The following is a 27,764-nucleotide window of genomic DNA, read 5'->3' as shown; positions in this document are numbered from 1 at the left end:
AACTGTCTTTATTTAAGAAAATAATACAACTATGCCTCACAAATTATGACCAAGCTTGAGAAGAAGTCTCTCTTTCTTTACTACGAAACGAAGACAATGTCATAAAAGTACATAACAAAGCTATAGAAAAATCAGGGAAATTACAGAAAATCAGAAGCTCCCTATGTGTTTTGCCCTATTCAAATATTTTAAATGAAAATAAAACATTAATGGCTTAATTCAAATAAATACATATTTTAATAGGTAAAATGTATCTGAAACATGAATTCTTTCTTCTGAAACATGAATTCTTTCTTCTGAAACATGAAATTCTACATTTCAGACTATGTAAAAAGTCAAAATGATGGGCTATGCTGGCCAAAGGTTGGTTACAAGAGTTTTTATTTTGCAAACTATACAGAAACAGTAAAAAAGAAAATGCATTATACTTTTTAATATTACATAAGATAAACATTAGATTTAGTATTTACCGTGTAGAAATTAATTCAAATAAGAATCTGATTTTCCTTTTATTAATGATGGGAAATCAGTGACTTATTTTTAAATTATACAACCTGCAGTAATACATTAGACAGGTCATGTCAATTTTATTGTGGGCAGAAGGAAAAAGATAGGATATGAATGAAGATGGTGGAGTCCCAAAATGTCTACACAATTAATTAACATGCTAACATAAATACAGTGATTAAAGTAATTTTCTCTACAGTCAAATCTTGAGTGCTACTCTACACAATAAGTATAATCTAGACCACATGGCAATTACATAATAATAGGAAAAAAAATTAAAATAATCCATTTTCTTCATTCCAGCAGCAGTACCTATACTGGTATTAATTTGGTAATTGGGTGTGCTTAGCTATTGCCTAACATCCTATACTGGTATGCATGCTAAAACCTCTCTAGTTCTATTTTGCAAGGCACCTTTACAATACGTTCTATAAGTTTCTGCACTAGTAACAGAAAACAACATGAATCAAGAAAAAGAGCAAAACTATTTCCCAAAATAAGAAAATAAAAAGCATCATTATACATTTATTAAAAACTACCTTGGGGCAAGTGACAATACTCTGAAATACAGTAATGTATAAAGGTAATAAACTTTAAGCAAATCTTTTTTTCCCAATGTAAATATTTTACTCTAGTCTGATTAGAGAGAAATACAGAGAAACCACAAAGGGTGAAGCAATGATTAAGTAAATAATGATAAAGCTTACATGACCTTGACATGAAACCAAAAAAAGGAAAGACAAGAAAATTTTAGAATTACAGAACTGGTGCTTGTCCATGCTACTGCTTTTGAAAATTCCTTTCAAAATATAGTCATTTCCTAATAAAAAACATAACTACAAATGCAAAGTAGGACTTTGCTACAGTTTTTCCTTCTGATTTTTCTCCATACCTTTGGTTAATTAAAGGCTGGTTGAGATGCTACTTGTGCACCAATGTTTTCCTACTGCAATACATTTCTGATTCATTAAATGGACATTTGCAGGGCCTAAAACACTGACAGAACTGAAGATAAGTCACAGTATACATTCTGAGGAGGACATGCACAGTTCCAAATAAGGGCAAATATTTTCTCAGCAGAATTTTGAAGAGACTGGTTGGCTTTTTAGTGTGTTTTGCACATATATATATTTTCAGTAGCACATAACATTTTTTTTCTTCAGGCTACAATTCCAATGTGTTTTCTTCAGCGCAACAGAATTTAAAAACTCAAAAGCACATGATATAATTATTCTTATTTAAACAAAAAAAGTCTATGACTCCAGCTGCAATGTTTGAAATAATCATACAAAATATACATATTTGTTAGAACCCTTTTGATCTTGGAGAGCAAAGGGATTTTATGAAATATCATCTTGTGAAATTTAGAAAGGTACAACATAGGGACCTCCTAATATTATCAAATATATCCATCATGATCATCGTCATCATCATCATCATCTCCTTCATCTTCATCATCATCTTCAATTTCATCTTCATCATTCATTATTTCATCTTCATCATCTTCATCGTCTGTCCATTCATGGAAATCACCAGAGGCAAAATCCCCTGAAGTCTCTAAATCAATAGCTAAAAAGGTATGATAGTTATAGAAAAGACTCACAAGATACCCTACATATTTATAGTATATTTTACATAACCATACAAAAGGCACATCAGAATATTAACTTTCAGGACAACTACAGAGTGCTACATAAAAATAAAATATAAATAATATGAAGATTCTTTTGTCATAAAAATCTACCTCAATACTGAATTAATTTCTCAGTGTTAACAAAAGGAGACAAATGTTATAGATTTGTAGAACTGTAATGAGTGCTAGGAACAATTTAAAAAATTTAAGTCCAACTTACAGATGGCAATAAGGACCACTGATAATATAACCTGACTATTTCTCACTTCTTACATATCATCTTGAATTATATCAAGCTGTCCATTTGTCTATAAATGATCCTGGATAAGATGGACAATAGGCCTGAGCTTGTACCTCAAATACTGTGTACAGTTTACTCTCTGCTTCAGGCTATGTGCTTTTGTTGGAGAAAAAGTGAAAAGGAGTCATAAATGACGTTTTTTAAATAAAAAGGAAAAGCACTTTTTTTTCATCTTTTATATCTGGGACATCAAATAAAGGTGACATGGGAATTCTTGGAAGAAGCTGCACAATGCTGTAGGGAAGGGAAAAATAAGGGAAGATTTAGAGTGCTAAAAACGTTTGGCAATTCCCTCAAATATAAACTGAAAAATATATCAAATCGAATTCACTTGCATGCTGATTACCCAAAGGAATTCAATGAAACATTATGGGACTTATCTAATGCTGCTCTAGAAAATTAATTTGTCCTGGGTTTATACACACTATGCCAAGCACGTGTAAGGGGTCTATTAATAGCTGACACAGTGACAGGAGTTCCAAAAAATAATGCAATAACAGTAGCAAATTATAATTTTTTGGGTTTTGTATCAAATTCCTTGTAGTTGGGTCCCACACTTCTCACTGAAGAAATTTAACCTGGCTGACAATCAAAGGGACTAACACGTCTAAACTAAACACCACATGTGGTTCCTGACTTACCACATTCCGCTGCGCCGTTTGTTCTGGATCCTGACACCTCATTGCCGTATCTGTCCACACACCAGCACTGCCCTAGGCTCCCATGGCACTGACTTGGCTTGTAGTACCCATCCTCATCACAGAAGGGGATGTACTGCCCTGAAAGACAGATAGATATAGATATATATGTTGAATAAGTACATTAAAGTCCATGTCTTGGCCAATGTCACAATTATAGCAGAAAGCAACTGGCTTTTCCTGTTTCACCATTTCAGACTCTGCAGTGACTGCTTTAGTACTAAATTCAGCTGACTCAAAGTGTCTGAATGGATCAAATGTGGGAGGGTAAATATCATGTATCAATCTTGGACTGATTTCACAACATAAAGTGAGCAATACTCCTTTAATTTTCTTGTTGATCCTGTAATACGTATTTCTTACTCCCTGCATATCTCAGTCCATATTTTCACTGGTGAAAAGGCTCAAATGTAGGACCTGTTCCTGACTGGGATTTTCTATAGATGTGGAGTACAAGCAAGTCTGGATAGTAAGGGCCAGACTTTGTGACTAACAAACTATCTACTACAAGGAGTTTTTGTGTTTAATATGTATTTTACAAACCACCACACACTAATATTTAATTATTCCACCACAGAAGACAAATGCAGCAGAACACAACACAAAAAAACCCTGTAAAATTAATATTAAATTTGCATTTATATGTACAAGAGGGGCTTATTTTGTGAGGCAATGACTTGCCTACAGCTGAATAATCCACTATTTATCACTTGGACTAAGTGGAGACCACAATCAACAAAATATTCATATGGAAGCATTTGAAGTGTATAGTTCTTGTTAGAAACCATCCTTATGAGAAATACAGTTTTGGCTGCTTCAGGCCAAGCCTTTTGTTTTACAGAGCTTTCACACAGTGGCTAGTGGTAAATGAAGACTTTACACTTCAGAAATATTGATGCAGTATAAACTGATTCACAACAAAGATTTCAATTACTTACAGACTATTACAGTTAAAGGTTCAGCAGAAATACTACTTTAGGAGTACCTTGTGTTGTCCCCTCTGTACTGTAAAAATGTACCTTCTATCAGGGTAATAAAACAGAAGTAAGAGCTTTTGCTAGGTAACGTAATAAAACCAAGTTTAATAGCTTCCAAAAATTTCATAAATTTTGCTGCTGAGATTTACTGTGGTCTATCTTCATTGGATTAATATTGATTTTGTGTTGCTGTTTAACTAGGGTTATTTATGTAAGTAATAAAACCTTCAAAAGAATGATCTATGGCTCACCTAGGAGCTTCTTTCCTCCTTGCTGCTTCTGAATGTTACTGAGTTCTGTCTGGCAAGGTGGATCTGAAAGGACATAAAAAAGGTTAAACAGGTTACACAGTATCGAGGACAGAAAGCGCATGACTACGTTTTCACAGTTTGCTATGTTGTAAGGTCACTCTGACTACTGATCTTATGAAACACACACATCTGAAAGAAAATAATTACCACAGCTTGCTACAGTTTCAGAATTATGAATCTGTGCACCACCATGGATATGTGCAGAACACCATTCATAGTTAACTCATCTCCAAGTGAGCATCTAGTCACTAGTCTGGAGGATTGAGGAATGCTAGACCAAAATAGTAACTCTATCACACCCTACTTTACTGCTCTATAAAAATCTCTGCAACTGTGAAGCTTGCCTCATGTATTAAGCTAAACACAGAACAGCTCTTTTAATTTCCTCCCTTTTGTCCTTTTTAGAATTCATGTTCCAATTTTGTATTCCATATACTACACTAAGAAAATAAAATCTTTTTCTTCACTGAAGTCTGCAAGATTCAATGATTCTCTGGCAACAATGTAAGACTGGATCCCATAGGTACAAAGCCCCATGTGCAGCAAACTAACTTAAAAATGGAGGCCAAACTTTAGATGGCTCTGAGAAACAGAATATGTATTAAAATTCAGTTTTTCATTATTCAGCTACAGCTGAATATTGGAAATACTGAATTCTACTTCTGAATAATTTGATTTTTTACTGTCCATAAAAGAAAGTCGCATTATGCGCCATGAATGGGAAGAAAATAAGATGTGAATGTGTTTACATCACTGCTCAGTAAGTGAAAGAATCAAAGACAGCAAAGCACTAATTAATCTCTGAACACTGGCATTGCATACCACATTAGACCATTATTAGCACCAGGCATTTCTCATTCTGAACCAGCAATAAAATTACTGAGTTTACTCACAGGTGTCTTTAGCCTGCACCATTCCCAGACAAAATCTTACATTGCATGAATATTAAATGCATTTTCCATTTTAGCAGACTCTGATCATTTATAATACATCTTTGCCATGTGCTTAACTCAAGGATCCCTTTTTCTCCATGTAAATAGAAAAAAGTGTTCTGAGCCGGCTGAAAATGAGTAAGACTGGCCCAGCCCATTGATGCAGAGCACAGGTAAGACCAGAACTCAGTCACTCTGTAGGGCACCCTGCTGACAAAGGCCCAGATGAAGTGGAGATCAAGAATACAGTTCTGATGAACACAGAGCCTCTTGGCTGGCACAACCAAGTTATTCCAACATACCTTTGCTATTATCTAACAGTGTAAATAAAAACTAGTATACAATAATAGTCCCTTACTGGCAGCAGGATGTTAATTTCTCTTGTTTTTACATTTTAAATAACATTTATATATGCAATACATTTAAAGAAGCTCATAAATGTCTCCAGTGGCCTCAACTCTGGTGGGCCTGGCTTTTCACACTAAATCTGTAATGATTCTTTTTAGAGTGAAGGCCTTAAGGTAGTCTCCACTTTCAGAACACTGTCAACAGAAGTCTTAATGCCAGAAGAAATTTTAGGAGTTGTCTTTCCAGACAATGAACCAATTTCTCTGTGTGCTCTTGAAAAATCACTGAGATTTGACATCTCTGGGTGGGCATTGCATTTTAATAATTAGGTCTCTGATTACTTTATGAGGCTACATGACATTTTATTTTTGCATTGTAGGAAATACTTTGAGGATGATCATGCTCGCAGTTTCCTTACCTTTCAAAACTAAAGTTTCTGTCTTTCCCAGTATTTGATGATTTAAAGTCTTAATGCTATAACATTCTGAGGACTGATTATCTCTTAAACTAAAGGTATTTTCTACTACCATTAATCAAATAAATTACAGTAATTTATTATACAAATATTACAGGTTATAAGCACCTAGGAACGGGGTGGATTTGGCAGGGTGAGGTTAATGGTTGGGTAATGTCACAGAACTATTCTATTCTATTCTCTCCTTTCCTACAAAAGAGATGGGAAATATGCTGACGAAGAAGAACTAGTCAAATAGGAAGAATACATACATTTTTATCCATGAAAAATAATCCTAAATTAGAAACATACATATGCATATTTGAGCACTAACATGTGGAAATGTAAAAATTATGGATGATGCCTAAAGAAAAAAAATCTTCTTTTATAGCTATAAATCTTTGGTGGCACAATTACAAAAAGGAATACCATTAACCAAGAGGTAACAAGGCAACATGAGGGAGTTACTTACCCAAAACACTCTTCGCAGAAGTCTTCAACATTCAAACTTAAGCTTTGCTTCTTAGGGCAAAAGCAGCAAAAACTCTTAACAATACTAAAACCACTCTGGTGCTTAAAACTGTCAAAGAGAATGGCAGGCTAGAATTTCAACCAATCCCTTTTGGCTTACAGCACATTCTTTTTCCTATCTTCCCAAATCATAATGCCTCCCTCTTTATTTGCAGTTTAGCTCCTAAGTTTGTAAAGTTTTTTTTTAAGATTTCTGAAATTATTTTTATAAAAAAGCAATCACTGGACAACTCCTTGAGCCAAACAGTTATTTTCAGGGAGGAAAAAAATCCTTTACAAAAATCAGGGTTGTAGTTTCTCTTGAAATAGCAATGAACCTGACATTAGTCTGCCTGAAAATCTGAATACAAATAATCTAATCATCTTGATCCTTATTCTACTTTGACAGATGTGGCAGGAATTGTCCTTCTGATAATAGGAGTGAATCATGACCCACACAGCACCAGCCATTCACAGACTGTCAGTGCTCAGAGCACTGCTGCACACCAGAGTATCCAACACTACTAACGCTGGCCCATCAGACACCAATAGCCAGTCATATCAACAAGTCCTTCAAGGCTAGCACAACTAAGCTTTGATTTACCAAAACAGCACACTAACAGATCAGCTGAAGTCAAACCGGTAGATTTGACCATTATTTTTAACAGATAGGTCTCAAGGAGCTATTACTCACATAATGACCCTCCAACTTTCAGATATTCTGCTCCTTACTCAATAACAAAACAGTGATTTTTCACCAATCAAGTAGATAATATTTGGCAGAGCCCCTAAATTCTGGATTATGGTCTACTGCAGAAAAGGGTGCAGTGACATCTTGCCTGTACTTGGCATCAAGCATTATAATTGTTGGACATCTGAGGTTCGTACTTCAGGGACTGAAACATCAATACTACAGTTCAAGAAGTCTGCCAGGGGATCTCATTTATGATCATCATTTATCTTGATAAAAGCATGTTACATCTTCATTTGTAACTATCTATAAATATATTTGAAGTCTTTGCAATCTTAAGACTGGCAAATACAAATCATGATAATTATCAGTCTTCTATAGGAGGGGCTGTTTTTGAAGTGACGAAGATGTCTTCCAGGTATGGCAGACACAAGGGCCTCTAAGAAAACACACCTAGAGAAGTGCTGGACTAATAGATCCATGCAACGGCCTATAATAAACAAATACTTTGCTGCTAAGCATTAAAACTCTCAGCAAAATTGGCTACTTGCCTACTCTGAATCAGTGATGCCACAAAACAAGGCTGCAGTAGTTCAGTCAATTATTGGCAGAAAAAAATTCAGCCCATAAAAAGGCCATCATTGCAAGCATTTCAGCATTTAAGTAAGCACTGAAGTGTCACATTAGCATTGAACAACTAAGGAAGTAAGTTCTGAAGATGGGTGCTGAAACACTTGCATGGATTGTTGAAAATAGAGGGTCACAGTGATCAAAGCATACAAAAAGACTTAAAAAGAACACTGCCACAGTGCAGATTTTGATGTATTGCAGAAATGCACTTTAATGCCTTGGATATATCTCAGAAATACTAAACTACATTTAAGGCAGAGTAAGGGCAAGAAAAAATTCAATAAGCATCACTGGACTATACCTAAGTGTTTAACCATTAGTCAAAGTGAGACAACTACTACAGGAAGATCATCTTCTCCACAAGAAAGATCTGACTTCAAGATTCATTAAAAAGTTGCCTATAATGACTAGGAGTTGTTAGCAATGTTCAGTAATAGTTCGAGTGTAGCGTAATCAAGCAGACAGAAAGAATGAAGAGTTTCAAGGATTTGTCTAATGCTGACAGTCTTGCATGGTAAAACTAAGATCAAAGATCACAGGGCTTCTCAGGTAATGACTCAAGCTAACACTATGTACTTTTAAAAAGCACAGTGAAATTGCTACCCCAGTATGATACATATGGTTGACTAAATTTTGTATTCTCTTTAGAACAACATTAATCAAGAAGAGTACAGTAAAACCACTGATCTGCCCAGAAAGCACTAAGCTCAATGAATACAGAGAACTGCTCTGCATGGCTTGAAGCATTCTGTTAATATCAGTTTATTTTAATAAACATCAGAAAGAAGCTGCTGAATTTCTCAGCTTTTCCATCTCCTTGCTATTAATAGCAAAGGCTTAGTTAAAGGCCTTATTTAGATCATTCCATCAAGTAAAACATAACCAGACATGAACCTATTCCACAGTTCAGCATAACAATGCCAATTAGAGAATTCAATGGATCACTAATACATATGGGAAGCAGGACTGAGACAGCTGTGCAACAGCTATAAGACATGACAAAATAAGACATGGCAAAAAAAACTAGAAGATTTTTTTTCTCCTTATATCAAAAAATGGAGAATACAGATTTTGATGACTGTTAATTTTGACGGATGAAGTGCATGTTTAATGTGCAAGGGTTGCTGAAACTCAGATTTCACTTCATATACAATTTTTAGGAGATGTGTTTTTTACCATATACTCAAACATACTGTGGTATCTAACACTATCTAATCTGTTTGAAATCAGCACCTTATCTCAACACATTATCAAGACAGTGGGGAAATTGGTAAAAAGAGGAAGGAAAAGCTTGATAATGTTGGGTTCTGCAATATGAAGAATCAGTGTCACTGAAAGATGGATCTGTTGGGGTACCATTAATAAAATTCCTTAGTGTTTAGATCAGTCTTTACAATACCATCCTCAGGTTCTAACAGTACACTGAGCAAATTATTGTGGTGGGTTTTTTTATTTTTTATTTTTATTTTATAGACAAATGAACAAAATGTTAGGCTCTTTAGGAGCTACATTACTTCTGGGATGGGTTATTGTTAATTTGCTAGTGTTGGCAGCAAGTACAAACATGCTTTTAAAAAAATCACACAAAAGTTATTATAAAACAATAAGGTGTTTTGAAAGACCTTGTTCGAAAGTTTAAATGTTAACCATTTAATAAGAAAGTTACCAAAGAAAAGATATCTGCTATTTAGCGCTTATCTACAGAAGTACAGCTTTATTTTTACTTAGATTTACAACGGGCAGATGTAGCATGATAAAAACCTTTATTTCCACAGAAATCAGAAGAAAATCATAAATGTTGAATGCTAATGTGAATTTATCATGAGAGTTTTAAGGGTACAAGTGAGAATTAAAAATTGATACCAAAACTTTCAAAAAGGCTGAATTAGCTTAGCAAACTTTCCACCAAATCAGTTTTATCTCCTCTATCAGCAGTAGTAATTTGAAGCTTAGTAGCTGCTTATCCTTTTAAAAAACTCCCTCATGTTAGTAAGGAAAATTATTCTTACCCAGTGCAGACAATATTCAATGAGTGAATTCCTTGAGACATTACGACTAGCTTGACTATATATCTATATCTAAAATTGTTATATATTCCTCAGGAAAATAATGCCTATAGGTTGTGTTTATTTGTCTAACCAAAATCACATCAGGACATTAACAAGAGATTCAATTAGGCAATAAAAACTAACTGGTTTTAGGTCTAAATGACTGGAAATAACTTTATCCATAATGTTCATTCAGCTATTTTATTAGGCTCACCAAACATTAAGATACCCTACATTAGTAATAAAAAAGTTTATTTTATAATGTAGGCAAAGTAGACTGGGAAAGAAATAATTTCAGTAAACTGTTCTTTATTTTCACTTCTTTCCCTTCATATACATACTAAATTTTGGCACGAGGAACAATATAGCTGTAAAAGCATTGGTGGCAGTGTTACACTTTATTTAGAATCCTTGAATTTCCAGCAAGCCTTTCTATTTAGCTTGAGTCATTTGGCTACTTTGTTTGGGGCATTTTTATTTCATTTTAGGTAATCACCATATGTCACAAACCTTAACACAAATTCATTGCACAGCATTCAAGAGCTTGGAGCTCACTGTAATCTTCTTAGTATGTTAAAAAAAAGATAAAGCCCAACAAAAAGGTCAGACATACACATATGCAGGTTGATCTCATCTCTTACCTTGCTGTCTTTGGAAGCAGTAGCACCACTCATTGTTAGATATCAAACTGTCTTTGTATGTGTCACAAGAATTGAAGAATGCCCTGGTGCACGGCTCATTCTTGTCAAGGTAAATGCTTCCAAGTTCTGACTGGTCCAACAACAGGTCATAGTTCGTATCAAGCCTATTAAACATCCAGCCTAGGGAGTCTTTGCAAATTGGCAAAATGCTGGTATCAAATCCTAAGAGACAAAACAAAAATAATCAAAAATTACGTAGGACGGAAGCTGGAGCAGCTGCTTATTTTATATTATATAGGAGGAAATAATTAATTATATAGAAGGAAAAAATTTTAAATTATATAGGAGGAAAGCTGCTGCAGCCACCACAAAAGAACGCTGCATCATAGAAATAGCTCTGGTGGTACATAGATGTCACAAACAGTATATGCTATTGAAATGCACATAGAAATTATATGTCAGATTCACTTTTAAAGTCAGTAAATTAATCTGCTAAAAAGAGTCAAATCTGCTACAGTCAGACTCAAAATATTTAGAAATATGAGTTTTCATGTCAAATGTTATATATCTAGCACACACATTATGTACAGTAATAAATGACAGATAATGATTTCCTGGAAAAAAATACTGATCAGGAATTTAAGTGATACTACAAATCAGGAGAATGAAAATTAAGTGGTTTGCAAAGTTTACAGAACTAAGAAGAGAATAAATTCCAGGTAACTTGTTGGAGTCCCTGCTTGGTTTTTTTGGTTTTTTTTTTACCTGATAACATACATTTAAAACCATGAAATAGGAACATGATAGTCTCAGCAATTGCATTTTGAAAATTGTATTTTATCTTTACATGGTATACTTTCTGTTTAGGAGGAGGCCATGCAAAAGATGACTGCTAACAGCAGCCAGCTGCTAGTATCATACTTACCTACACAGCTTGCACCTTCCTAAAACACTGCTTGAAAAAATGGCCAAATGGAACAGGGTGAGTTAATTATTCCTGTAGCCTCACAGCTCCCATTTATGTTTTCTGCATAAACTTTAAAGTACATGCAGACTTGTCTATGGACATGAAAGGGAAATGCAGAAACCAGCAGGCCTCTTGCCTGTGTCGAAGCTGTGAGCTGCAGATGATACAAACACACTCTTTTTCTGCTTCATGTGCTGCGGGTCATGCCACAGCACGATGTGGCCAGGCAGGTGACTACACACCCTAATACAGAGTAAGATTTAGTGCTACTTAACATCATTCTTCTCAAAACTTTTAAGTCAAAACTGAGCACTAAAAAATTCGATTGATAGATTTAGATATAGAAAAGTTGACATGAGAGCCCACGGGAATTCCCAATTTCTGCTGCTGTTGAAAATCAATCCTGCCTGCCTTTTTTTTCCGACAACAGAAAAGAAATCAGAAAAGTGCTTCTATACTGCTTAACAGGTTTAATCCAGTAATTGCATTTAGAAGTCATTAGATGTCCTTTTAGATATATATCTATATGTAGAAATGTCTATTCTGTGGTAGAATGACCATTTCAGAAAGGAAAAGAAAGTTGATAGCATCAAAACTCCCTGTGCAAGTCAGACAAACACAAAAAATCCCTTCCCTAGAAATTCTAAATTAACTATGATTTTTCATTAGGGTGATCTCACTTTTTCTAGTTCCCTGATTATCTGTTGCATTAATTACGATTTTTGTTCGATAGAAAGAAGACCAAAAAAAGCAAAAAAACCTAAGCAAGCCATTTGCTATTTATGAAGTTTTCATGTATTTAACAAAATTTAAAAACATACCCAATAACAAATAGAGCAACTATGATTTTAATTAGTAAGATGCCAACTAGAAGGAAATTTAGGATAAAAGCCACTTTAAAGGTGCATTTAAGGACAGACTTTGTGGGCCATAGCAATTCAAGATAATTTCTCTGCATGTGGAAATTTCAGTTTATTGAAAGAGGTATCACTTTCCAGCTTGGGACAAAGTATTTTTAAATTAGCATTTGTGGTTCATGCTAGCAAAGCTCACAGTGTTACTATTTGTATTTTAGGATACTAGAAGACAGTTTTATGTTTTTAATAAACTATACTAAGAAAAAGCAGACACCTTCCAAACATCTGCTTATTTTATAGAATAAGCTGAGTTGGAAGGGACACACAAGGATCACTGAGTCCAGCTCTTCAGTCAGTTTCAAATTCTTCTCTAAGAAGAAATAAATTTATCTGAAGAACAGTGAAAGAGAATCAAACATGTCAAAGGTGTACACACCACTAGATTAAGGTTGGAACAATATTGTACAACTGCATAAGATTTTTTTCTCTTTTTCTTGACTTCCTTAACTATCATTAGCCTGTGACTAGAGCTCATCCTCTGCTTCCATTCCTCAATTTTTTTCTCACTTCTTTCTATATAGCTTTTAGATTTTTTAAAAAGTGATGTCCCACCAGCATCTTCTCTATTATATGTTTCATAATTAAGGACAAAGCTTGAAATTAAAAAATTTGCATTGGAGTCAGCAATATAATTAAAATGCAGATAATTTTATTACAGATCACTGATACCAACAGCATAGCACCAGAAAAGTGTTATTATGTTCTAATATTTTCAATAAATCCTGTCAAAGTTCAACATGACCACAGCTGATTATTTAAATATAGAGTATGAAGTCTGATATTCATGACATGCTCTTCCTAGAAGATAGGAATATATTATTTTGGTACACCAGAACTAATAAACCTACTTCAAACAATAACATTTTATGTAAGAAAAGCTTACATTTATTAAAACTCTCATAACCTATCTGCTAAATAGCATCAGATAGAGGAGGAAAAAAGTACTGTGGATCACAGTGTCTAACTTTCTACTAAATAACTGTATGATTTAATAATTTCTAAAACTGATTATGTTTTATCTTGAAAGTTATTTATGTTTCTTTTGTTAGAGTTCCACTCTGAAATAGTTTGTATTCTCATTTACAGTCCAGGCATATTTGTTGTTATTTCTAGTTTTTTGTTCTTCCTCTGGTCTAGTATATACAATTTTAGTGTTGTAAATAGAGAAAAATCACATTTCTTCTTAGTTTTCATCGGTCTTGTTTCATCAAGCCAAAGTCTATCACAACCATCAGTCACTGCAATAGAGAAATGTCTCAAATCTAGGTAGAATATTAGTTTTGCTCAAACAAATAAAAATGGCTCAAGTATTTCAGAGGTGAACCAGTCAGGTGTTGATAGAGATAGAAGCAGCTTTGTTTTATATAAAATGGAGCACTCCTCTGCCAGAGCTACTACACTACAAAAAGATCATCACTTCAGTTCTATATACACATTACCAACTCTTTTAGAGATTATTGTGGTAAAATTCTTGGCTCATTTTAAAAGAGGTTTTACTGAACTGTCCAAACTTAAAATTATCAGAAGTACTTTCTCTCAACAATGACTTGCTTCCTCTATTAGAATATTGATAAAATAATACATCTTGAAGATGATATACTTGGGGAAAAGAGTCAGAAAAGCCTTGAAGTTCATATCTAGAGTTTAATATCTGCTAACATGGTTTGACATGTGAAGGCATCAGCTGATAGAGAACTAAGAATCAAAAAATCACCCAGTGACTTAGACCTAGGAAATCATTGCCCAAATCACATACTGAGTATATTATCACTTGGAACACCAACCAGAATTCTGGTTTTACATATTTTTCACAGTTGTAACACAAAGCAATAAGCAGAAACTAAGGAATAATTACTATAATTGAATGATAGTAATTTATTCTTGATGATTAAGTAGCAGGACATTATGCCGAGGAGTGTAAAAACTGCTGCTCAGATGACTCAATTATGAAAGATGTTTTTCTCTTTCATTTTAACCAGTTACTCAAAATCTATTTCCATATACCATAATGAAGTCAACTTTTATGCAGCTATTTCTGAACACTATCTAAAAAATATGAAGTACCGGCTCATGCTCTTTTCCTGGTAAAAACAATTCCAAGGGAAAAAATTATTACGAAATATTACCATCCTCCATGGCTTACATACTGGGCATTCAAAACATATGCTCAAAAGGAACTAACAGAAATGCTCCTCTTTCTGGTTATTTCTCTGGGGAGAATTTCAACTCTTATCAGCTTTCCAAGACAAAACTGTTGTTTGCCTGCTTATTAAGCATGTAAGCAATGCGTACATTGAGGAAGACGGCTTCTGAAACCATGTGGAAATCAGAACAGCATACACTCACAGGGCTCATATACTGCATTATATACAAATTGTTTATCTAACATGCCAAGAAATGCACATTTTTTTTTCCCAATACCAGTGAGCTGTCTGAAGCAATAAAAGTCTCTGGCAAATCACATGTGAATAAACACACATGCACTCTTTGCCAGACTCCTGGCTGACATCTAGACCATCCATTTTACCTGTTCAGTCTGCAAGCTGCATAGCAAGAAGGTTTTCTTTTGTAATGGATTTTTGTAATATTGTGGTTAGTAGAAAACCTTCAGTGAACAGCATCTCACAGCTGAGACCTACTGTGCACAAGCTGGGAAAAGGCTTCCCTTCCTAATGCAATCAGGACAGACCAGAGCAGGAAAGACTAAAATAAAGAGGACAAAGCAGCGGTGAATGCTTTTGTACTTGATCACAAAAGCGGTGATCTTGGTGAGCCTCATCAGGCTCCACAGGAGCCAGGAGACAGAATCAGGCACAATTGTGCCCCCTGTCCCAGGCTGTAAAACATTCCTGCTGACTGTGGTTACACAGACACGAGCAGAGCCCAGGTTAGGGCAGGACACAGAATCCCAGAATATCCTGAGTTGGAAGGGACCCATAAGAATCACCAAGGACGAACTCCCGGCCCTGGGGAGCCTGGGGAAGGTACCAAAGATATTTTGATAAACCTAGAAACACTGACTCTCATGTCACAACAAAAGGTACAAGAGAAAAAAATAAAGTACAACTGCAGTGCCCTCGTGAAATTTTGCATTCTGAAGTCTCTTCCAGTAAGTGTTTTAAAGACTTTTATATGGAAGTCGTGGAGGGGGAGGTGGGGATGGGGGGCAAGCAACATGAATCCTATTCCTATAAGCTATAAGTTTCCTAATAGATTGATGGATCCGATGAAATTTGTTACTTGGGACACCACACTTACCATTTTATTAACAGGAGTGACTGTTAGAGGAAAGCAGATAACTGAAAACAAAATAAAGTAATAAAGACCCACATTTCACTGTGTATAAGGATAATTATGTACAAAAGATTGAGTCAAAACCAACTTCAGTTATCAACACTGTGTGGTTCATTTAGAGACTTAAAATTAAGTAGAGATGGATTCTTTAAAACTCCTGATCAGAATTAATTCTAGGCTGGATTTCTTCTCCCAGACTCTTGCATTGAGGATGCCTTTGCATGAGGTAACCTGACATATGCAGAAATTCACTGGAAGAACTTTTCCTTTCTAGCAAGCTAGAACTATGGTTCAGGTTGGCAGCCTGTTCAACTTTGGAGTTCAGCTTTATGGAACATTTCCTGAAATAATCTCAGGCATTAGACAAATTCTCAGGCCATCAGTGTTTTGAAGACACCAAAATACTGTTTAAAACCACAATTCTAGGAATTCTTTCCTTATTCTAGGAGTACGGAAAACCCTATTGTTCTTATGAGTCCTATCTGCACCTCATGGTTTTCAAATATGCCTTGGTAGTGAAGATCAGGGAAATATAATTTATCACTCCACATTATCAGTTTGTCTCTTCATAAGTAAGGTATCTACGATAGTTGGAACGAAATGAAAATCTTCAAGCAAAAATTGGAAGTTGCTTATTTTACTTACTTTTCTTTACACAACTAGCCTTCTCCTCCCAAAATTTTGTATAGAGATTTGATAGTTTTAGTGTAATAATATCTTCCTATAGCAGTTCCAGAAAATCCACTTATTCTTTCAGAATTCTCAATTTTTTAGGTTATTTTCAAAATTATTAATGTATTAGACTTCAAATCATGATATTATTTCCAAACCATAAGAAAAGTCTCTATTTATTACTTTTGGCCTCGGCTTTTTCATATTCTAACACAAGAAGGTACACAAGTATTCTTCAGAAATAGACTGCCTGTTAGCAGAAATATCTGTGGGACTATGGTATTGTTGGTGCTCTGCATATAATGCACTAATTTTGTGTTTTATCATACAAAATTAATATAGAAATAGAATGAATATTCCAATAGACTTTAAACAATTATATAAAATGTCACTTGATTTTTTAACTCTGCATATTCTGACCCAGAAGTGAAAAATAATGAGAGTATTATAGTAGTATGGGGGTCAAATATGCTTTTCCCCTTTGTGTCATCTATTTAGACCATAAGTGGCCTGAGGAAAAGATTTAAGTATATATGTAGCATCTATATCAACGCTAATTTCAGATATATTAAATTTGACCACATCTGAACCCGAAAGAGATTTTGGAAATAATACCCTATTATTTTTTGAAACATTCTACTCTCAATTACATTCTGCTTTGGAAAAAAGTGTCAGTAAGACAGAATTATCTTACTCTTCTAAAAACACAGCAATGTAGGCACCTGACATTTTTAACCTTTTAGCAGCATATTGATGGCTCTAGCAGAACACCACTGTTTGGTTTGTTTAGGTATATTAATGATTTTATAATCATTTAGTTTGTTTAGGTATATTAATGAGTTTATTAATGATTTTAGGGAACAAAAGTGGATAATTTAATAACTAGAGCAACTCCAAACTTTCACCACATTTGCCTTGGTCAGAAGGATTGTGCTCAAGTCTTTTAATATATCCCATACTAAATGCCACCAGAGTGATTGGGATATGAAAAACCCTAAGTACAAAGAGACAACCAGAGAGGATGCCACAAACTGCTTCTTTGAATGCAAAATGGTTTTTCAGTGAGGAAGGAACTTCATTATTAAAATACAGGAAAGCCGAGGGGAGAAGGGTCACAAAACAGATTTTTAACTCCCAAAGGATCATGAACAACTCCAGGGATCTGTTAGATGGGACTCTGAAAGGCATGCAGGTAACTTTCTGTTGCAGCTGCATTCTGCACAGACCACCAAATCTCAGGTGCTAAGTGTAAAGCCATTATACATGATAAGAAGTTCTTTGCAAGTTTCATTGTAGCTGCAGCTTTCAGGCATCTCCAAAACAGGGACGGGACAGCCCTGGCACACGAGGATATCAATATGGCTGGATGCCCTGATACACTTAGATACCAACAGGCCTGATGTCTTGGACCTCCTATGACTTTGGCAACAGACTTTGAGGGACGTTACTTGAGAAATTTGAGAAATTTGCTCTGCAAGAACAGTTTTAAGAATTTTAAAATGGTACTAGAAAGGACATTACCATGTTAAATGGCTGCCATATTTCACGTTTTTTTATGTGTTTACAGGGATATAGTGACACAGTATTTTCTTCTAAACAACAGACGTGTTCATTTCTCATAAAATGCAGTATGTATTTTGATGTCTTAAATGAGAAATTTTGAAGTACAGAAATTTACACAACAGGAAAAACATACAGCACTAGTGAAACCAGTTTTAAATAAATTCATACATTCCCAAATCTACAAATGAAAAAAATCCTACTACTGAATATACACTCATTCAATTGCTTCCTGTCTAAGATGGACTGCCTTCCTACAGTAACCTGTCAAATTACTATAAATTATTGCATTTAAATATTGGCTATTTATAAAATTGAGTCCGTACTGCACAAATAGATGTTTAATATCTAAACCCAGTATTTTTTCACAATTAGCTACATCCAGTTTGAGTAACTGACCACAGTACTGAAACACCACCCACTGAACAGTTACTGTTCAAATGCAAAACAATGTAGGTATTTGTAGAATATCTCTTTTTTGAAAAGAAAAAGAAGAAAATATAGGACACACTGAATGCCTCACATTTTGCAAAACTTGATTTGTTTTATTTTAGGAAAAAGAAAATAAACATCCCAAAGCCTAAAATAAACATCCCAAAGCCTATCCTCAAACTTTGATCCCATTTAGAACCAGTAATAAATTAATACTTAGTACAACATTCCAAATTCTGGTACTGTGATAAAAACCTAAGTCAAACATTTATGACAGAATGATGCTGACACATATCCTAAAGTCAGTATATACAGGAAACAGAATTTTCCACAGAGATTGTAATCCTTCACCTGTTGATGAAAAAAAGTCTTGCAAAAACTATTCTTAGCCATCCAAATAAACTCTTGATGCTATCTCTCTAAACAATGGTAGAATAGCATGGAATCTGAATTGTGCCCTAAATTTCACGTGCCTCCTACAATATGTGCAGATTCTGTACAATGCTAAAAGAGAGAATTTTATGACTTTGAAGGCCTCCAAAATTGAGTGTCCAAAAATCCATAAGATCCTTGCATTTTTAGCCTCATATATTAAAACCTTGTATCTTAAGTCTAAATATAGTCTTTGCTTGCTATTATAAAGTAAAAATTTGCAAACAAACTGGTGACAACAAATATGACTGTATTATATCCACATATACATCATGGTACAAATGCCTGTTTCAAGAAGAGATTGCAGGTCTTATCAAAACTACCTGTGTGCTTAAGGGAAAAAAGCTAAAGGAAAAATCTCACTCTTTGAGGAATTTTGTGTTTGCACTACATCTCACTGTATTCAAAGCATTAATTATGAACTTGACTTTCTTGCATTATATTAAATCAAATTTCTTGAAACACTGACTTGTTATTCATGCAGGACATAATATTTAACAGCTCTACAATTGCTACTTTATCATTGCCCAAATTTCAAAGTAGCATTCAACAAGAATCAGGCCACTACATGATAATTCAGTAGTTTACCTTCAACAGAGCAATGCACTAGCTGACATGATTAGATACTGTATAGCTAAAAAAAAAGCAAATTCTTACTTAAGGGCTGCAAAATTTGTATTTCTATTGTTTTCACTACTGCATGAGAAGCAGATCACATGCCAGTTATGGGCACCAGTCAGAATGTAAATTGGAAATATATAGGTTTAAATGCCATTTTTTTCTATACCAATAAAAAGTAGCACTACTGTATTACCACTGTACCTCAGAAACAATTTTTCTCAATGTTAAGAAAAGTATTCTTAGATAAGACAGAATCATCTTTAATTCGTTCTGTTTTACAGAATTATTCACATTTTCTTGACATGAAAAAAATCACACAGTGAAATGACATTGCCAATAAAGTGAAATTAATGGATTTCTTGAAAAAAAAAAAGGTAATGCTACAAATTGAAATAAACAAAAGCTAAAACAACCCCTCAAATATTTAAAAAGCTAAACATAAAATAAGTAAGGTAAGAAGCCAGTGGTGGCCAAGTTCTGTGAAATATACTCTGGAAGAATTCATAACTTGCCCTTCTTGCTAACAAAAGCTAGAGCTTTCTGGCTTATGAAATTGCATTTCCCTCCCCTCCCAGTAGGACTTTACTTTTAGCACTATTAATGCACACTTCAACTGCTCTTCTAAATAAGCCTTTGATGATTATATTTTAAATTGTAATTACTTTCAACAACAAAAACTTACATTTAAATATTTGAGGGGGTTAAAAACATATTATGCCCCTACTGTTTCCATGTCATTAGTACTCCTGAGTCTTTTCCAATTTCAAGTATAACCTTAAAGATTCCTTTTTACCTACAAACTTCATTTCCATCTGTTTTTCAGTACCAGTACATACACTGACATCCACTAGCAAAGACGGGTCACACACAATTTAAGCTCCTTTATTTTATTTCTTTTAATTTGATGGCATTCACAAATGAAAGCATTGTGAATGATAGCTGTCCTGCCAAATGATATTGAAAGTCTGAAGTGAACATTCTTGTACTAAGCCATAAATAGCCAACCAGCTCCAGAAAAGCCCAAAGTTAGTTTTTTACATGTCTATCTAAAGCACACGAGAATAAGGCAGGTCTTAGCAATGGAAAAACAAAAGAACCAAAAAGGATCAAAGAAAACATCAAATAAGACAAGCAGAAATCACTTACTGCTTCTTTCAGGCCTCTGAACAATCCTAGTCTTCTTATTCTGAATTCCACTTTCATGAAGTGCCTTAAACCAGTCTCTCAATCTGTTTGCAACTTCCCTGAATTCCAAGTCACTGCACACTGAAAAACAAAATGCAGAGTTGTTTAAGGTTTTTCTCCAGGGTGGTAAATCGAACTTTTCAAATTATGCTGAAAAGAAATCCCCTAGCTCCACAAAACTCCAACCCCACATAATAATACAATCATATATGTTCCACAGCTTTAAAAATTTATTTAATTCAGCTGCATTGCTTAGGTATGCCTTCAGAACCCATTGAAGGTCCCGAGAAATAAATACCTGTATAAAGGAATTATAAAATTACAGATGCCAAGGAATAGAAAACTTCCTTTGCAAACTACTATAACCAGTTGTAGCACAGATCTTTTCACACCTTACTGCAGATGAGGCTGAGACCCATGACAGTCTTTAGTCTTCTCATTTCCATGATCATTAAGGCAATACTAATCCAAGCCCTACCAGAAGAGGTCAGAGGAGTAATTTAGGCAGATAATCACAAACACTCAGCCTGCTTTCCTATGCTGAGGCACAAGAAGAGGAAATAGGATTGGGAGCAAAAGTGTTTCAACAATGTGCTGGAAGTATATACTTGGAATGGAGTTTCACAAGCCAAACCTGTGAGCACAAACAGGCAACTCTACGGCCACTTGGTGATGGAAAGGATGGATTCTTTGACCAGAAATAGCAAAGGCAGAAAAAGCACACCAGACCAAAGAGAGCATCTCTAGCACCAAGAGCAGCAGATTAGCAGCAGACTGGCTGAAGTGCTGTAAAGTACTGGCAGTTTGTACAGAGGCCAACAGAAGCAGGTATCAGAGAGAGATGTGCAGTCAAGAGGATTATTCACTGACAAGACAAAGAAAGGGCATGCTTGAAGCAAGTAGATATCCCTCCCAGAACTCCATCTTCCCGTTTGTTTGGGAATACAAAAGAAATAGCAGTGTCTGGAAGATGACAAGAGCAGAAAAGACAAAAAATGTATCCCTGCTCAGGTAACAAAATACATTCCACTGCCATTCTCAATAGCTGTCATTTCCAAATTGGGATCACTTTCCAGGTCTACCAGTAACCAAATAAGCTATAACCTGAAGAGCTCATACCTAAGTTGTCTGAGCTGCACAGTGACACTCTTCATAAAAAATCTCCAGTTTGCTTACTTTTCTTTTATTGTGTAGCAATCCAACATATTTAGTGACTTAGCTTTTTTAGCACTTCATTAAATTGCACAACACTATGAAAAACCTACTTGTATTTTGGAATGAGATAGAAACATCTAATTTTGTCAACAACTATCAATGCCTGTACACCTGCATGCACCTAAGCACGGGATTATTTATTCTTTACTCAAGTCCCTCTCGATACTTTGATTCTACCCATGAAAGAATGAAAGACTAAAGTACAATTCATCCATCCATATATTTGCATATGTTATGGACTGATGTTTTTTATAAATATTGTATTTGTGCTTCTCTATTGTGTAACAGAACTATTTCTTTTCTGATAATTTATAGGGAACTGGGGAAAAATAATCATAAATAGGCATGTGTACTAAAAAATGCATTACAACAACCAGATGAAAATGGCTTTCTGATCCAAGACTACATATTGTAATTCGAACATATGGGATTTCTATGTTCGCTACGGTGACACCTTCCTGTACCAACTCTTGCAATCAGAGGACAGGTCAGCACAAAGAATCAGCTGTTAACTTGGGACACTCTGCTCCTCTTTAATTTCTCCTTCCATTACAGCTGTATATTGGGTTTGTATGGGCAGGTTTTGGTAGCAGGAGGCTGCAGGGGTGGCTTCTGTGAGAAGCTGCCAGAAGCTTCCTCCATGTCCAGCAGAACTGATGCCAGCTGGCTTCAGGACAGAGCCACTGCTGGCCAGGGCCAAGCCAATCAGGAATGAGATAAATTCATGTTCAACTTCCTTTGCTGTAACAGAGATTATCAACCTAAAAATCCATTCACCAGAATGCTACTTGCCATTGAAATATGCTTGCTCGAGGTAATCCTGTATGATGAAAAATTATATTAATTAGTTGATACATACTAAAAAATGTTTAGGAACTTTTCATCCCAGTGATGAGCTTGTAAAGATACAGAGTAGTGAAATTATTGTGCAAATTTGTCTGTACTGATTTAAAATAGGTCAAGATGAGGTAATTCAGATCTATTCAGACTATTATTTAACCTGATAGACTGGGAGATGAATCTTTAATGGTGAAAGACAGACAGTAAGGTTGTAGAAGGTTAGAGAGTAATCAAAAAATGCATATTAAATCACATGAATCTACTCAGGAACCTGCCAAGAAGTAATTCTGTTTTTGTATAATGCCAATGCAAGGCAATCCTGCTATTACAATCAATTTTAGTAGCCATTAAGAGAATTAGTACAAGGTAATACCAAGTCACTAGCTCAAAGGTTACTGGAGTCTGCTGTCATTTCAAGCAATGAGGCTGTCTTCTAAAATTAACAGCTATGGCTATGCAAAAAAATGAAGGTATCAGAAAATTTATAGGTACTTAATCCAAATATAACGTTATGATAAATATTATTTAAATGTTAGGTGGAACCAACCGTTCAATCTGTTTTCACATACAGTAAATGTTATGATTTATGTTGGCATTTGAATATACTTTACAGATTGGAAGTAAAATATTTGAAAATGCTGTATCAGCCTGAGTTCTTTAAGTGCCTTTCAACTCAAGTTAATTAATGAAGTAAAAATAGTGCTACTGAAAGCTGTAAAGACATGCAGGAGGTGTTTTAGCACTAGCATAATGTACTGAATTCCCTAACATATTTAAACCAGTCTTAGCTTCCTGACAGTGCTTCCTTTTTTATGTAAACACAGACACAGAAAAAATTACCTGTAGCTTTGTAAGTATTGAATGAACATGGACATAATGAGCACACTGCAATACTGTTATATCAAACAGCAGCTTTTACTAAGTGAAAGATCAAAAAAATTATTAAGGAAAAAAAAAAAAAGAAGCAAGAAATACTCTGCACACTATGCAGATGATTTTATCCAGCACATACAATCTCATTCAATCAGGCAGAACTATACTCACAAATTCATGTATACAATAAAATAACCAGGAAGTAAATACAGAGTATCTAGAAAACTTGAAGAACACGGTACACATCAACCATGTTTTAGAATCACCTTGTAATTACTCTACGTGAGATGGGCAACTGATCAGTCAGTGTGTGCTGAAGCAAGACTTCTTGCTACTCAAACTTTTCCAACATATTAGAATCACTGCATATGACTTCAAAAAGCATAGAAATAAAAAACCCCAGTATGATATTGTTTGATTCACAGAATAAATATGTTAAGAAAATATGCTAAAAGGGACCTCCAGAAGCAGTTCACTCTTACTCTCTGCTAAAAGTAGGTCTAATCACATCAAGCTGCTCAGAGCATTGTCCAGTCATTCGTGTCCTGTGACCATTGCAGTACTCATGCTAGGGTTCCTCAGTGTTGGAGAGACAATCCCTCTTTGAAAGGAACTACTATCAACTGTTCTGTAACTCCACACTGCTCTCCCTGAAAAGTGTAAGAGTATTTCCTGTGCTGTAACTTGAGGATTGCAGCCATCAGCCCAGGATTGCTAGACACCCAGAAACCTGGTTAGAGCAGCAATTCTGAATCAGCTGAGAGCAGGATTATGAGGAGCTGTCCACAGCTGATGCTCATGCAGCCCAAAGCCCTTTGACAGCATTACAGTCACACACTATCATATGGCTGCACAGGAAATGCTGAGCACCTGTTCCAGCACGGGCATTTAAACCTTCTTCTGAAAATGAAACTGCCATCAGAACTCAGTGCAGAATGTACATGGCTTTAAAGACATTACCTACCATAGTAAGCTGGAACATTATAGGACATGTGTCTACTCAGTGACAGTACTCTACAAGTACCTTGTCATTCTGCAGAGGTTTTTTTTGGAATTTAGCCCTGAGGAACTGATTACTTGGACTGAAAATGCCACCTTTTCAGTAAGGGCTAGTACCCTTGTAGCTAACTCTAAATATCTAAGAATGGTATGCAAGTGACTTAAAATTCCTGCAATACAGAGCAGCACTTCTAGGTCTGCATCATCTGTCACAAATGGGAAGAGTAACATATGGCAAAAAGAAATGTGCTAGCAAAACCCAATAAATTTGGCAGAAGGACAGAAATCCCTCCAAACCTGTAACTAAAGAATGGGACAGCCATTTCAGTCATCTTTTTACCATCCTGGAGGTACAGTTAGAACTGGTTTGGTTTTTTTTAAAAAAGGCTCTAAACTGAAATAATTCATGCATATATTTGTATTTCTATAAGCTGATATTTATCAGCCATCTGTTATCTTTAGGGCCAATGATTTTAGGAAGATAATACCTTGAAATAAACAAATAAAAGCATTCTGATTTCCTTAATATTTAACTAAATATAATGAATTTTCTACTTTGGTTAGTCTATGTTATGAGATAATTAATACAAATTCTGCAGATACCATATCAGGGAACTGCAGCTGCTTATTCTTACTGTCCCAAATTAATGTTCCATACAGACATTCTGCACATGATTAATGCTTCATAAAATGCAAAATTATTTCAATAAATTACATTTTCATAAAATAAGTCTGATCTTTTCGTGTCCTCACAGTTTTTAAAGACTTCACATTTAGGTATAATAATGATTTCTGAGTGCAGGAAAAATACTAGTAACCACAACACACACAATTTACGTGCCAAGTTACTGTCTTCAACTTAAAATATGTGGGCTTACAAAGACATTGCAATTAAGTAAGACAATACTGATTCTTCAGTCTCTCAGTAGTATCACAGACCTATTGTGGAATTTGCTAATTTATTTTTGGACAGTCAATGTATATGGCTTCCTTTACTAACTGCTGCTAACCTTCAGTGTAGGCTATCATTTCTCATCGTGCTCTGCTATCTCAAACTATTAATTTCTGAGGGTGAAAATTATATTATTAATCTGTAAATTGCATAGTTATGAACACAGACAACAAAAGAAGATAGCAAAGAGATGTTCCACTGTAATATGCTATATTCCAAGATAATTTTCAAATATTTCTGTACATTCAATTGAATCCAGTATTTTGTGTAATAAAAGATATGGGAAGTATCAAGTAGGGGCAGACTAAAAATTGTGTTAGTGGTGAAAGCTTTTAAGGAAACCATAACCCAAAGGTATGGTAGTTTTCAAAATTCAGTTTTAAGGATTCCTGAAAGCACTACACCGCTCTGGGACAAAGTCTGGACATTTTCTTCCCTTCAAGACCATGACTGACAGAGACCTGCAAAGACTTCTTGCAATCTGACACACAGTCCCTTGAAACATAGTAGACAAAAAGTAAAAAGATCACTGAATAATGCTCTTTATAAAGAAAATTTTAAAATATGTATATATTATTTTACCATTTCAAATGAGGTATTTTCTGAAATCATAAATATTCTGTCCTGACAAAAGACTTTTAAAGTGTAGTACATCAGGTAACCATGCACAGAACCTAGAAGGGACTGATGGACCTTTCTTTCTGTTGTGATAGACAATTATTGCTCCTCACTCTGACTATCTACTGGTTTGCACCTTTTCTCTGCCATGGAAGGGCAGGAGAATTAAACAGTGGGCTGAAAAATCACCCTTTAACAGAAATTAACTACAATCTGCTCTGCAAGTGTTTGGCATAAAAGAATCTTACATCATATTGGATCCCACTGAAGTCTAACAGATCCGAGGCTGCATTGCAGCAATTTACTTTTTTCATATTTAGATCGTGATCTGATGCTTTAAATCACGTCGTATTTACTCTAAACATTTGCTTGTGTGTTTTTCTTGAATGTTTAATCACTAACATTGCTGTCAATCTCATAAAATTGTTCATTACAAGAGCACAGTTGCCTGTAGACTTTTCAGAGAGGACCAAGAGGGAAGAATCACTCCAATTTAGTTAATTATTTGTATCTTCCCTAAAGGAAGGCCAAGAGAGGGAGAAAAACTTTTTCTCTACTATAGAGAAACCTGTGACAGTTAATCCATTATATGGATGTAATGTAACAGCAGGACTGCATTCCCCTGGCCCAGAATTACCAGCCAGTGAGATGCAAACTCCACCACACTACCACCACCCCAGTGATATTAGAATGCTGGTTAAGTAAATGTAATCTGCCGCTGTGTCTCCACACAAATTCACTAATCAAAAGTGTAAGGAGAAATTCAGAAACTAATGAGTTTAAAAAAACATGGTTAGGGCACAAATACCCACAATGTTTACAAATGCATTTATGAAATATGTTAGCAAAGTGCAATTATGTTTTGCTAGTCTATGCATTCAGTACTAAATGGATTGTTCATGAATGTCTGATGTAGATCAGGGAATTTTTATGAGCTGTATATGAATATTCATACAGATAGGAATTTATTTAGCCTTGATAATTTCTAATGTGGTTATTCCTGTATGTATTTTAAATCCAAAAATCTTGCATTACCAACAGTGATCCTCATATGTGTTACAGAGAACCTTTAACACACAGTGTGACATTAATCAATATCAGACCCAAACCAGACACCATGAGGTATCAATCCTGGTATCATGGTATCATTGCAGAAAGTTCTGTCCCAGCCACAGTCTCTCTGCTGGCTACCTGCACACAGTGCTGTCTGCCTGCTGACTTCGCGAGTACAGAAGTTTTCCGAAAGAGCTGTTCACAGAAGGCACAAATCAGCACCGTGTGTATGCAGAACTGAACAAAGCCCTCTTAAAATCCTTACCCTGTTGAAATCTGTAGTAAAATAATTGCTGACTTCAGTACAACCAGAATTTCACCCTCAATTTGCTGCTGTCTAGACCAACTACTTGGTTCTTTGAAGAGGAAAGGAATGCTAACACTGATCAACACAGTGATGATTGTTTAAACAATTCTGTTGACATTGTTCCCAATGAAAAATTAAATTTAATA

At 35.1% G+C, this 27,764-nt stretch overlaps 1 protein-coding gene across 1 annotated transcript in view; it reads right to left on the bottom strand.

The window, feature by feature from the left end:
• Nucleotides 1-364: 364 nt before the first annotated feature.
• The window catches only part of SPOCK3 (SPARC (osteonectin), cwcv and kazal like domains proteoglycan 3), a 164,297-nt gene continuing 136,897 nt past the window's right edge, over nucleotides 365-27,764 (bottom strand). The window contains exons 7-11 of the mRNA XM_064710703.1: nucleotides 20,723-20,842; nucleotides 10,682-10,903; nucleotides 4,368-4,430; nucleotides 3,083-3,220; nucleotides 365-2,076 (exon numbers count right to left, since the gene is read on the bottom strand). Coding sequence (XP_064566773.1) covers nucleotides 1,907-2,076; nucleotides 3,083-3,220; nucleotides 4,368-4,430; nucleotides 10,682-10,903; nucleotides 20,723-20,842 — 713 coding nt within the window. The 3' untranslated portion in view covers nucleotides 365-1,906. The remainder of the gene's footprint in view (nucleotides 2,077-3,082; nucleotides 3,221-4,367; nucleotides 4,431-10,681; nucleotides 10,904-20,722; nucleotides 20,843-27,764) is intronic.

Source organism: Zonotrichia leucophrys, chromosome 4 (assembly GCF_028769735.1).
Source record: "Zonotrichia leucophrys gambelii isolate GWCS_2022_RI chromosome 4, RI_Zleu_2.0, whole genome shotgun sequence".
Classification (NCBI taxonomy): Eukaryota; Metazoa; Chordata; class Aves; order Passeriformes; family Passerellidae; genus Zonotrichia; species Zonotrichia leucophrys.
The sequence above is the reverse complement of the archived record's forward strand: the minus strand, read 5'-3'. Positions and strand labels throughout refer to the sequence as shown.